The sequence below is a fragment of the Corvus hawaiiensis genome, chromosome 26 (genome assembly GCF_020740725.1).
Source record: "Corvus hawaiiensis isolate bCorHaw1 chromosome 26, bCorHaw1.pri.cur, whole genome shotgun sequence".
In the NCBI taxonomy this organism is placed as follows: Eukaryota; Metazoa; Chordata; class Aves; order Passeriformes; family Corvidae; genus Corvus; species Corvus hawaiiensis.
In genome coordinates this window covers 17,980,428-17,994,392 of record NC_063238.1, presented here as the reverse complement: position 1 = coordinate 17,994,392, position 13,965 = coordinate 17,980,428, and the positions used below count along the sequence as shown (strand labels likewise).

Here is a 13,965-nt window from a genome sequence, read left to right as displayed (position 1 = left end):
TTGCTTTTTTTTCCTCTGTAGCCAGGAGGTTTCAGTTAGTCCAATTCACAGACTTAGTCTGTGACCAATTCATAGTCAAATTCATGTTAGTCATACACATGTACAGAAAGCTACTGGGTTTTGTTTTTTCTTGCTTACTAATCCTTATCCCCAGGAAAAACTAGTGCAGTTATGAGACAGCTAAAGTTACCAAAACAATGAAACAACTACATTCTTGTGATGTGCTGTCTTTTTTATTTTGTTCAGTTACTCACAGATTCACAAAATTCAGCAGTTGGTAGTGGGTCACCAAGTCATTCATTAGTGCAAATTCATTAACTGTGACATTTAGCCCTCCTTGTCTTTTAGGCAAGTGACACACACTCCTGGTGCCTGGCCTTTGACCTTCTTGGTTTGTTTTCTTAAACTTCCTCCATTCTAATCAGCAAAAGTGATAATTTAAGTGGATTTGCACTTCAAACGAATTCAGTGCTTTATAAAAATGGTTTTGCAGAAGATATTTGGTGATGTATGAAAAACCCTCAAAGTGGTGGAAATTTTTGAAGCTCTTACAGAAGAGTTCATGTAAGACAGCAGTCTGTTGGGCCCGCTGCACCACTGCTGTGACCAGAGCTCTGTACAGGTACAGCTCCAGTGTAAGCTGTGCATATTGAATACAAAGCCTCGAGACAATCCCGTATGTAGAAAAATAAATTTCTGGCAGAATTCAGCTGCTGTATTGGAAAGATACATGAACAGATATAGCTATTTTTTCCACATGTACACTTTTAACAGTGCAATATGATATGTTAACACAAGTGTGTTGAATTGTACTCTAAAATCATTTTAATGTGTGTACAAAATTCTGTGTAATTTAAATGTAATGGAATTTACAGATAATATTTAAAGCATATTACAAATGGTGATTTAAAACATTTTTACTCTAAAATAAGGAAGCACAGTTTGCTAAAAGTAGCATTTAATATAATTCACATGAATAAGGTGTTAAATTTTAGTACTTTTTTAAACACATCTTTGCAGTTCAGCAAATACATGCCAATAAAATGCCAATAAAACTTAATTTTAAAATGCTTTTATATTATTGTGCACTTAGGACAAACCTGACCTACATAGAAGGATGACAGGTTTTAGATGTACTTCATTCAAGTACATCTAAATTGCTGTTATGAACTTTAGAGAAATGAGAGTATTTAATACTAAATATTTTTATCTGTGCAAAGCTTAAGTAACTTTCATTTTATTTGAGTTTACTAGATCCAGTATCTGAAACTGAACATGAACACAGAAAGCAGCAAAATTCACATTAACTTTTGTATACCCTTATAGCTCAGTTTACATTAATATACCTCTACAACGTTATAAAAAGGACATGATGGATTGAAAAGGGAAACCAAATAAAACAAAACAAAACAAAACGCCTGCAAGACACCAGACCAAGAAGATAAAGGGTAGTATTTTCTCTTTTATTATTTTTTCTTTGAAGATTACCTAACATCCTCGTGGTAATAACCCAAGGTACTATGTAAACAAATTTCAATGCTGCTCAAATTAATTAAAATACTCTGTTCAGCTCCTGCAGTAAGTCAGAACAGTGGCACCAATTCCTTTCAACATTAAATCACATTCATCTCATTGTACATGACTCTTGTGCAAGTAGTAAAGGCTTTATTCATGACCTTGGCTACATCAGTAAGGAGGGATATATCAGCTATTTATGTATTTAAAAAAATTAAACTGACAGAAAACAGATTCTGTCATCTCAAATACCAGCAGCATCTTTCTACATATTTAGGATACGTTTGGCCTAAGCCTTTAACACCTTTTAGAACAGCCATGCAGTAAAACAAACTTGGAGATGTTTCTTAAGAGAACACTGAGCAGTTTAAACATTTTTCTGAATGATAAAGCCAAGATAAAGCAAATCCAGGCCCTTTCAAATGGCTGCAACTTTTCATACACTTAAAGCTCTATAAAACTAGAGCTCATTAGTATATATATTTATATTTTTTTATATATATATTTTAAATAAGTCTCTTGTCTGCTTTCAAAATTTATGGAGGGGTTTTTCTGGTCTTTTGAAAGGGCAATAAATAAAAGTAGAAAAGGCTGAACTGTTTTGCATATATTTGTGGAAGAACGGAGAACAATTAAACTTTTAGAGTTCCAGAAAGATCACTGTACAGAACAAAAAGCTTATATACAATTAAGTGTGCAATTTTAGTTGGCTGGGCCTTTTATTATGCAAGAGATCCTTTCTGACTAGAAGCCACTTCTACTCTTGTCCAAATCCCTCAGTTTCTTCAATGGCAAAGAGCAACTTCTCTTTTAGTTGTTCATAGCTTTTATATGGTGGCAAATCCAAACGATTAAAACTGAGCAAAAAGAAAACAGAATTTTGTTAAGTTTATCTAAATCCCATGTAAAACTCTACAGAACTCCACTGTTATAGTAGAAGTTATAAATGTTCTCATCTAACAATTAGAAAAAAAGAAATAAAAATCAGCACTATCTCACTGCCTTGACATTTCTACAAGAAGTAAAAACAAATTTTCAGAGGAATATTTTAAGAAACAAAAGACTGTTACCAGATAAAAAACCAGAATCATTAAAGACTGAAGACAGCCCAAGATACAGGGAACTATAATACTTAGAAAAAATATCATATAAAAACATGATACTTACAATAATAATTACTATTTCTTATAATAGTAATACTTAGAAAAGGAAATTTTCAGCATGAAGTTTAATATAGTCCCAGTTTGATGCATCTCCAAATTTCAACAACAGCATGAAAATCAACTTTTCTCCTTCCTACACATGCTTGGATATAGGTGGGTGTTTTTTCCTCCAAACTTTGCCCTTAAAGGCTTCTGCCAAAACATTTCATTCCACGTCTTCCCCAAAATTATCCTAGACAAGACATGTGTAACTCTTGCAAACATCACTTAAACAAAAATCCAGTGGAGAAAATGTAAAATGGAGGATAACCTTTAAGTAGTTTAAAAGCATGATGAATATTATTGTCACATGGTGCCAAAGGAAAGTGTGTCCATCTTGCACAGTTATATAAAAAACTGATCTGTGTACCTGTTGCACCAGTTCAGTATGCACAGGAATGCCAAGCCAATAATGGCCCATCTGAAGCTGGTGGGAAATAATATCAGCATTCTTGGCTAAGCATCCTTGTTTTGAGCGTTTGCTGTGATTTCTTCTCATGACTATACATTTTATCTTTTATAAGGTTACTGCATAATAACTGTATCTAATAACTGTATGTACCTACTACTAACATGACTTGTTCAGTTATTTAATATTCTCTAAAATAATTAGGAAAACACCCCTGAGTTCTACGCACGGATGTTCTCATACTTTTGATAGATCTGGCACTGACAAACTGTTCAGCACAGCAGCAAAATTTAAGAAGAGGGCAACTAGAAAAGTTTTCAGTACTGTCATAACAGGGCAATCAAACAAAGCTGAAGATGGAGATAGAGAATTGATTCAAATTAGATTTCATTTAATTTGGCCAATGCAAGCCTGGAAGAGATAAACCACTAAAAGTACAGAAAGTTTACATGTAACAACTCACCAAGTGTGACTTCTTGGTAACCAGGTTTCCTTGCCAACTTTTTCAATGCAGAATTTCTGAGGACCATTACTTCCTAGAAAAGAAGATTTTGAAAAGGGTAATCTGTTCCCTTTAAGTAGCATACATGATATATACGTCACGTAAGACACAACTCAGACACAGCAGACAGAATTCATCAGTTATATGAACATGCTTCTCACAGAAACAAGCTAATTTCCAAATAGTTTATAAACATATTCATGGGATTTATGATATCAAAAGCCCTTCTAGATACAAGGTGATGAACATGAATTTCCTCTTACCTGTACGCTTGCAGCACGGTTCATTTGCAAATGACACAGTGACAATATAAGAACTGTTTTGGTCACCTTTTACTTACCCATAAGTTCAGCAAATCCACCCAGAGGTAATCTGCAAGTGCCAGTGACAAACTGCAGAAGTCGCATGCGAACCTCGTTGTCTGTTTCTTTTACAAACTAGGCACAGAAATTCAAATTACTTAATAAAAAGTTTTAACACAGCTGGACAAAAACAAAAACCCCATGAGGTGGTTGGAAAAGTCTAATTCCATTTAAAAATACACCACCTTGGTACCAGCTTGCATTTCTTGACTTTAGCAAAATTGGGTGGAGGGAGAACAGTGATTTCAGATTATATGCACTGTCATCCATTACAGTGTGAAGGCACAGCAAATAAGAAGAATCCTTACTATTTTATTCTACACTAAAATATAAATCATGCCAATGCTTTTTATAAAGACTACTGCCATTGTTATTAAACACAGCACTAGTCTAGCCACAGACTCAGGGTATTTCAAGACTAAATAAATATTCCTTGTATGTGGAAGTCTCAGTGAGAGAAAACCCATCCATAACAGCTGCATCACTTTGTCAGGAAATTCACTGGGAAAGGAAGAGGAAGAAAAGAGAGCAGAGATGGAGAACATCTCAGTAAGACAGGGGGCATTAATATACCTAGAATTTTGACTCAGAAAAACTTGCATATAAATCTTGATACTTAAACTTCTTTAGATTCTTTCAGTACCAAGCATCTTAAAAAGATATATCATCAGATCTTACAATATAAATAGGAAATAATTGATTTGCATCACTTTCCCAGAGAAACTTAGTCAAAAGCATCTCTAAAATGGTGATTTTTCATAAGATAGGAAGACCCTAGGTCTGACTTCTCTTCAGGAAAATTCATAGAAGCTGTGAGCCTGAATATATTTGAGGATTTTTCCTTAGCCAACTTCATTAAAATGTGAGTGAAGATTATTCAGTGCTAGACCAGAGCAGTTAATATGACAATAATCAAAAGTACTATGTGCCATTTTTAGATCACAGAATCATAGAATGGTTTGGGTTGAAAGGGACTTTAAAGATCATCTGGTTTCAGCCCTCTGCCATGGCAGGAATACTTTCCACTAGACCAGGTTGCTCAGAGCTCCATGCAGCCTGGCCTGGAACACCTCCAGGGATGGGGCATCCACAACTTCTCTGGACAATCTGTTCCAGTGCTTCACCACCCTCACAGCAAACAGTGCCTCACACCCTCACCCTCTTTCTGAACCCATTTCTCCTTGTCCTGTCACTACATGCTCTTGTAAAACGTCCCTCTCTATCTTGTAGGCTCCCTTCAGGTACTGGAAATTGAAGATGTACAGGTGTACTACATACATAAACATTAAGAAGGCAAATGACTGCTCAGAATAAAAAAAAACCTCATTGAACAATATACAGAAGAAAATATTCGTTAGCCAGCATCCAAATGTAATGTGTGTATCTATCTGCCATTTCTCACCCTAAAGTATGCTCCCTAAAGACCAGTAATCCTCCTTTCCTTCTCTGAAAAGAAAAAGGAAAGGAAGCTGTAAGAACCTTCATTTGGATGGCCCTCCACTCCACATGTCATTTGTGCTCCAGAACAAAACAAAACCTAAAGAAGTCAGAACTGTAACTGATTAACATACCTGCCAGAACCATATGATCTGCTTGCTATTCCTTGTGTAATGACGATAAACAGTGTTCCTCTGCCAGTCTGCTAAATCAACTTCTTGCATACCACAGAGCATAACCTAGAAAAGAAAACAATTTCTTCACATTAAACACATAAATTAAGAGTATTTTCTATTTTGTATGAGATATAGTAAAAAAAAATGAAAGTTTTTGCTCCAAAAAAAGGACTGGTAATTTCTTCATTTTACTACACAATTACATTTTTCTTTTTCCAAAGTTTACAGAGCTACTCCAAAATTGTGTACGTATTTAAGTGGTCTGAAAGACTGAATACCAGAAACTTGGTATCTTCCAACTAATAGCTCAATAATAAAAGATACTACCTTTCCCATAAGAGAAATTTTTATATTAAGAAGGAGATTACCCTCTCCATTAAACTTTTGCCTCATATTCCAAAATGATAATGATTATATTGCTGCTGCTACTACTAATAAAAATAAAACATACTGCAAAGTGTAAGTCTGAGAAGTATTCATTACAAGAGGCAAAGAAAGCCTAAAGTTCTAAAGGCAAAGCCTTCTACAAAACTGAAAACTGAAAAAGATCGAGCAAAGCCTTTTCTTAGAAAAAACCCTCCCATTTTACTTAAGAAGGTTTCAGAAAGCTGCTCATATACAGGGAACCTTGGCAAGTCACACAGAAATAAATGAGCACAGCACTACAGAGCCTGTTGTCCCTACTCCAAGTCACAACCCCAAGATTGAACACAGGGCAGGCTGATTGTTAAGTAAACATGGACCATGCAAGCAATCCCTGTTACCAGCCTTTGGGTTACATACTGAGGATCTGCAAAGTTCAATTTCAAACCTTGTTGGTTGCTCCAGCTTTCTGTCTTTAAACGTAAGAACCCTAGAACCTTAGACTGTCAATGTGATACCAAGCAATCGCTATACACTACACTCAACTTCTTTGTCATCTGTTACATGTCTACCCATCTACCAGAGAAGGAAAAGTCTGTGACTCAGAGATCCATAAGTGATCTGATACACTTTCACAGATAACTTTCAAAAAAACATTTTAATGCTGAACTGTGGGGTATGCCCAGCCTGGAGGGATTGCATAGCCTCCCAGCAAGATCCCCTTGGAAAAGGCGGCATTTCTCAGTGAGGGTGAGAGAAAACAGAACCATGATCCTCTGGGAGACCCTATGTAGATCCTTTGTAACCCACTGGCTTTTACCCTCTCACACCCACCCTTGCATCCCTATAAGAACTACCCCTATTCCCCCTTAGAGATCAGAGAGCTCATCCCTGGCCTCCCCTTCGCGGGGAGCGGGTCAAATAAAGCTGCCCCATGCAGAACCGCCAAAAGAGCCTCTCGTCTCTCTCCTCCTGGTCCAGCCTGGGGTTTGCCTTGCAGGACAAGAGCTGAAATCACTCTCACTGAAATCCCTAAAGAGCTGACAGCCTGCTGAGACAGGCACCCCTCTGCGGAGGCAGCCCGGTGGCTGAGGGATCCCCGCAGACCTCTGGGGGACTGTCCCTTGCAGGACGCTCTCTCTGGTCGGTCACGGCTTCCTGGATCTGAGCCACAGACCCCATCCCAGCCGCAATGCTGAACATCACAAAACGCTGATTCAAAATACTGATTCAATTTTATCATGATTTAATCCCACTGCTCCTAATAAATTCTCCATGTTCTAGAAGCTATCAAATGGAGGATGCACAGACGAGATTCAAGCTGACATATCCATTTAATCTCTCCATATGTATAATCCTTGCAAAAGGTAAAAATGTTGAATAGAAAACCTCACCTCCAGTTCCTTTTCATCAAAATAATGTAGCCATTGTAGAGGAACTACTTCATTAAAACCATCAAGAAAAGCTTTGGTTTGTTCTCTAACTCCCCGAGAAAATCGCCACTCTGCCATTAGCCTGGGGTAGAACAAAACCAAACGTGAATTAAACATCAATTGTGCATTCAACATGAAGAAGTTCAAACACATAGAATTGTGTGTGTGTTCCCATCAGGTAAGAATCCCTCAAGTTTTACTTCTTACACTGTTCAATTCTATTAACTATGAGGAACCTACTATACTCTATTATCCCAAATCTTCAAACTCAGGTAATAGTAAAGTAGCAAGATGTAACTTAGATTACCATTCCAGTTAAAAATAAATATTATTACTAACTTTAATTTATCTATATACTATAGAATATATATATACTATATATATATATGTATCTATATACTATATTTCTCTCAGAAACTGAAGACCACTAATTTAAGTGGAAACTTTATTTGTAGCACTGGATATACACTGCATCACAGAAAAGGGTCTGTGTACATCTGCTTTTGAGATCACCAAATAGACAGATCAGAAATAGAGGTTCAGAAAAAGAAGGGCAGTGATAAAATTAGGAAATAAGTAGAAAACAGCAGCAGAAAGAGTTTAAAAACAACAGTTGAAGTCACAGCATGTTACACAGCATTCTGAATTTCCATTTCCACATTTAGAGCCAAGTTCTGAACAATTTTAGAATCTTCTGTTAAACAGATATCTTCTCTCTACCTGGATTTGTTACCTGAAGTTACTGAAAATAGGCTTGCTTATTTCAGTTTCACCTGTTCTCTCACTGTACATGTACAAGAGCACGACAGGTCATCTCCTCACATGGTCTCCTTCTGTACCAAGTGATGGTGTATCAAGATAGCAACATGTACCAAGATACCATTTCAGTAACAGCCACAAGAATTACATAGTATCATGGGAAGAAAAAAAAAAAAAACAAAACCAAACCAACAAAAACCACTGTGCCAAAAAAGACTAGAGCAACAGGAGAAACATGGAACACTTTTTTCAGCATTTACACCTTCCTACCCAATATATTCTTCTTTGTTCTCCTCAGTTACCAAGATATTTGAACCTCCTGATTTCAGTTCATGTGAGGTTACTTTTCCTAAGAGCTCCATATCCACACAGAAGTACATTTCCAAGTTACACTCCTCAATGTTATTATCCCTGGATGGCAAGAAAAAAATATTGTAATGAATTCTATATAAACAAAAAATCCATAAAATATCAAAGACACACACAAAAAAATTAACTACAAACCTTATCCAAATTAGGGAATTGTAGAATTCAGTATCAATAGATTCTAAGTCCTTAATAGTAAGCTTTTTGCTCAGCATTCGTTTGTAGAAAGGCAGAGAAAAACCAGTGTCAATAAATTTCCCATGAAACAATGCCTGTTGAACAGAAAAATATGTTCAGTTTTTATTGAACTACTGACTTATTGAAGTGTTTCTGGACTCAAAGTCTTTTTTTTTTTCCTTTCTCCTTCAAATAATAAAAAGCACCCAATAGCAGTACCAGCTTTTTAAAACTGTATTTATAAAGAACAAAACATTAAATTAAATGGGAAGCAAAAAAAAAGACAAAACTTATCCAAGCATATGTTATTACGATTTAGAAATTCTTTGATTAAAAAAAAAAACTTCTCATAAAAGGACTTCATCCTTTCTTCACCTTCATTATGTGAATAGGCATAATTGTGTTATTTTATCCTACTTGATCATAATATTTGATCCTACTTGATCATAATATTTGATCCTACTTGAGTACTACTGCCATTTTTTACTACATACATACATCCAACAACATCATCCATTACAGAATGCTACTGCAGCTTGTAAGAAAGAGCTTTGGGAATCACATTTTTTATAGGTGAGTAACAGAACTGAGGAATTGAGTTCTCCACGAAACTGAAAAAAAAAACCAAACCCAAAACATGGTCACACTTGTCTCACCACACTGATTTCTAGAATTAGAAACCTGCTTTCTAGTACTGAAGCATAGCATTACACACACACAGACACACACACAGAGTGTTAACCTCTACACTGAGTCAGTGCATCTGAGAGCTCACAGAGCACAACCATAACCCTGAAACCCTTTTTTCCCCTCAGCTTTATCAAGTACACTTTCTTCACTAAAATAGCTCTTTAAAGAAATCATCCTAAACATAGGCCATGTGTGGCATTCATTGCTTCTCTTTCATCACATCTGAAATTCTGTGAGCAGAACAGCCAATTAACAGCCCATTTCCTCTAGGCTCCATCTTTTTTCCCCACCTAATTTCCCCCTTTTAGGCTTAGCATGCATTTTCTTCTGCTTAAGGAGAGCCTAAAGAGGTTCTCTTAGAGGCCTTTATTTATTTGTTTGTTTATACATTTATTTACTTTTAAGCTAGTCTACTCTTCTCATGGGAAGGTGACCTGATAGAAATTCAATGTCAAGTGCAGCATTTGGGCATGTGATTTTCTGCTTTTGCAAGATTAAGTTCTTAAAATCACCTTATTTAATATGTATGGTAATCTTAGAGCAAAATATAAAAGCTGCCTCAGCCAACTTCATTTAACAGGTTTTTATTACGAAGTAAGATGCACATTCTTTATGTTTAATCCTGTTTCAGTTGAAAACATTTGTGGTTACTTCAGTACTTAAAACTAAAAAACCCACTACTATTTTAGAACTGTGAGAAGAACAGAAACTGCAACTGCATTTCCCAGTTACATTATTACCTGAGCTATCTTAAGCCACTAGAGGATATCCCAGGAAGCACTGCAGAAAATACCATCCAGTATAAACCATGAATACACTCAAACCTTGCACATCAGGCACTGTTACACAGGTCTCTTTCACCCCACTTGGAGAATTTAAAATAGAAACACATATATACTTCAGGAAATAAAAGTCTGTCTTTTAATTACATTAATTACTTTAATTAAGCTTTTTACTTTGATCTGTACTGTTATGAAATAGCTTTCCTAAAGTTAACATTTCTTACACACAAGATCAAAAAACACCAACTAAAAGAAACAATGGCTCTAGCATGTAACTGGCTTTATCATGCCTTCCTTCTAAGTGGCATTGTAACTTGCTGAGGACTCTAAAATAAAGAAAAAACTTGGCAGCCTACTGAAAGTGTTAACACAATGAGATAAATTTTCATGACGGCATAAAAACTGTGAATTCAGCCATAAAACACTTGAAATCAGAGATGTTATCATCATAACTGAATAATTTCTCAAGAAGAATCTATAAGAAAAGCAGAACTAAGAAACCACCCAAACCTAATTTATTTTAAGTCTGAAAGTATTTTTTCATTTATGTTACACTTGGCTTGTATTTATTCTAATTTCATACACAAAGCCTGAACAACATAAGGCAATAGTCTCTTCAATATGAACTCTTTTTGGTTTCACTGTTCACCATGTTCAGGGGTGTTGCTGAGGACTACCTGTAGACATGATGATTATGTGGAAAGATGACAGTATCACTACATGGAAGGAAAGAAATGTGACAGAACAGGAGTCACTACAGAAGACCAACTCAGCGATACCAGAAGAAATGATACAACATGCCTGATCAGCTTGTAGTTAAAGAGAAATCTGATGGCAGAGAATCAGCTCCCTGACAGCTTTTGGTCTCTGCAGTATCTGACTTTGGTATCCAAGCATGTACATTTAAATTAAGGCTCAGTGTACTCTGCAAAACATTCTAACTCATTTTTTCAAATACACTAAGGTATACCAAGTCCAACTGAGGAGCTGTTTTCACAAAATATGTCACATTTTTCAGAGCATCAGTATTCAGACACTCAATCAAACAGCAATTTGCATGAAGTACACACATCCAATTGATGAAAATAAAATATTATATCGAATGTCATATTAACTTTCATTACTCTCCCAGGAAACATGAGTGTGGAAGAGACTTAACTCTCAGGGAATTGGCTCAATAAACTTATATGCCTTAATCTTCCATTTCTATGAGATTAATATAACCTTTAATAACTGTACAAACAAATACTGTTCAGGAGTAAATGTATAGCTACAGCAAATATAAAACCTTAAAAATCTAACCTACCATGGCAATAAAGCGCCCAATGAAACAGAAATATGAAAGATGGTCAGGATTGATTGTTGATGCTGGATTTATCTGCAGGCAATAGTTGCTCTTGCCAGCATATTCAAATAGGCAGTACATAGGGTTCAGTACTTCATGGGAAAGCAAGAAAAACCATTCTCTAAGGAAAAAAAACATGTATACACATAAAAAAACATCAAATACAGATGTTTATCACCATTCCCCTTAGGTAACTAGCAAAATGGTCAAAATATATGCAAACTTTGAAAAATAATATAAACAGTGTTGTATTAGAATCACAGAATAATATATCGCATTATACACTTCTTAAATATAGAAAATTAATTATCAAACCAAATAATGTTAGAAAGTCATAGTTTCCAAAGTTTAGAAATTATAGTTAAGATTTTCACCTTGAATGCACCCTCACAGCACAGGTTTTAGCTGCCTCTCAGTAACATTTTTTTCTTACGCAGTCCTTGCCTCAACTAGTACACAGCATTTACCCTCCTCATGCCTACTTTACTGTCTACAACTCACATCTTTACTCAAAAAAAATCACAGATTATTCCATGCTTATTATAAACAACTTAGATAAAACAAAACAAAGAAATTGAAACCTTAGCACACCTTATTTGCTTTTCCAGTCTGACAGAAAAACACACACTGAGTTACTGTAGTTTAACAAATTACCATGTATTGGTTAAGCCTACACGACATGACAGTGTAAAAGTATCTTTTTGCTGAGGTTAAATGAATACATGTTTTTCACCACTTCAATTGTTTTCAACTCAAGTGATCTGAAATAATACCAGAATCTGGTATTTCAGTGTTCAGATAGGTGATTTTTATAATATTCGTTGCTTTACAGTATTTGCAGAGACCTCAGAGCAGTCATACACACTCAGGAGCTCCTGTATCAGGCACTAAATGTTTGGTACTAAATAACCAGGCTTAGTGACATAAAAAAGCTAAAAGTCTGTCCCATAATAACTTCAGGGACTGAATTCCATTCTTACTGCCTTTCAGCTGTCACATTTAAGAGGCATCTTTTCTATCCCTCTGTATTTACTCAAGATCATGGAATAGAAATGAGGTTTGCTAGTATGTTTCTCCTACCAGTGCTGCAAAACTCAAGTCATGGATCATGATTCACAATGATACACTTCCAACCCAAAGGCCAAGTAGGAAGAGTAAACAGAGAAAGGCAGCCAGGATCCAATAACCCTAACAGAGTTCCACGTATCTTCCAGTAAGCACAAGAATGTTGTACAGCATTCTAGGCAAGTTTCATAGTGACACAATTACATTAACTACATAGAAGCATCAAATTTAATAGGCATTTAAATTAAAACAAAGTCAGATAACACGGGAGGAATTAACTAAATCAGTCATTAACAAGAAGTTGTGGGAGCAATGCATTTTTCACATCAGCAGCTAAAACTTGCCACAGGACATAATGTCAGATTGGTCCTGCTACATGCAAGGTAAAATTCTGAAGGGAACACTGAATTTAGTCTGCTGAGAGACAACTGATCTATATTTGTATTAATGCAGTATTTCATTAGTCAGTACATGAACATTTATTTAGTGTCACTTAACAATTCTCAGCTCAAGTTACAGTGAGATCTGGCTGGTTCTCAGGGTCACATACAAAATCTTGGGCAAGACTTAAGTAACTATGAAACTATGAAATTACACTACTTATGTATTATTTATTTATTTATTTATTCTACTACTTTCTATGATTAACACACTGCAGTTAAATTATTTTAATATCTTTTCTATGGAATACTCCCATTTCTATGGAAAAGGTTATGTGAACTGTCCTGGTTCCCATCTTACGCCTACAGCCCTCACAATAGGGACACCAAACAAACAAAATCCATGCAAAGCAAAAATTGAATTCCTCCCTGCAATCACTCCCCAAAAGCCTATGTGATACTGTAATCAGAAGCAAAACACCACATACCCAAAGAAGCTCAACCTTCAGAGGCAAGCTTCCTTACTTATAAATAGTACACGTTTTCACTGAATTTCATTTTAACACAGGAAGTTACATAAAACCAGAACAGAACCAAAACAGAACATTTTTACATTAAAAAAAAACCCGAAACAAAACCAAAACACCATGACAAGAAAAATTCTATCACCTATAACCTCTTCCAGTTCCCTGGATCTACAGCAGTACTGAAATTTTTATCCTAGCAGTAACATTTCATTCAAGTAACAGGCAGCAGTAGTCAGTGGTTGTATTATCTGTGGTCAAGAAATGAAATTTTGTCTGTGTTTTTCTTGTTATCAGGTTTTTCCCCTCCGACTTCCAGTTCAGATTCTAGAAAAACTCATACTCCAGCTGTTTCACATTCCAGTGGAGCTGACATGATCTGTTTGCTGTTCCTTCATGCCTGCACTACTCTCCTTTGGTTTTTTTTCCTTTCTGTTCTTATCAGCCCCAATCTGCTGTTTGCTTGCCATTTTTCCAA

The 13,965-nt window shown here is 35.8% G+C and overlaps 1 protein-coding gene across 4 annotated transcripts in view; it reads right to left on the bottom strand.

Moving 5' to 3' along the window:
- Nucleotides 1-214: 214 nt before the first annotated feature.
- WWP1 (WW domain containing E3 ubiquitin protein ligase 1) overlaps nt 215-13,965 on the bottom strand; it is a 59,368-nt gene continuing 45,617 nt past the window's right edge. For 3 of the 4 annotated variants that reach the window (XM_048286148.1, XM_048286150.1, XM_048286149.1), the window contains exons 17-24: nt 11,480-11,639; nt 8,663-8,796; nt 8,429-8,569; nt 7,361-7,481; nt 5,562-5,666; nt 3,969-4,065; nt 3,590-3,662; nt 2,390-2,910 (exon numbers count right to left, since the gene is read on the bottom strand). In XM_048286148.1, the coding sequence (XP_048142105.1) occupies nt 2,796-2,910; nt 3,590-3,662; nt 3,969-4,065; nt 5,562-5,666; nt 7,361-7,481; nt 8,429-8,569; nt 8,663-8,796; nt 11,480-11,639 (946 nt within the window). In that variant the 3' untranslated portion in view covers nt 2,390-2,795. The other variant, XM_048286152.1, reaches the window with a different exon arrangement.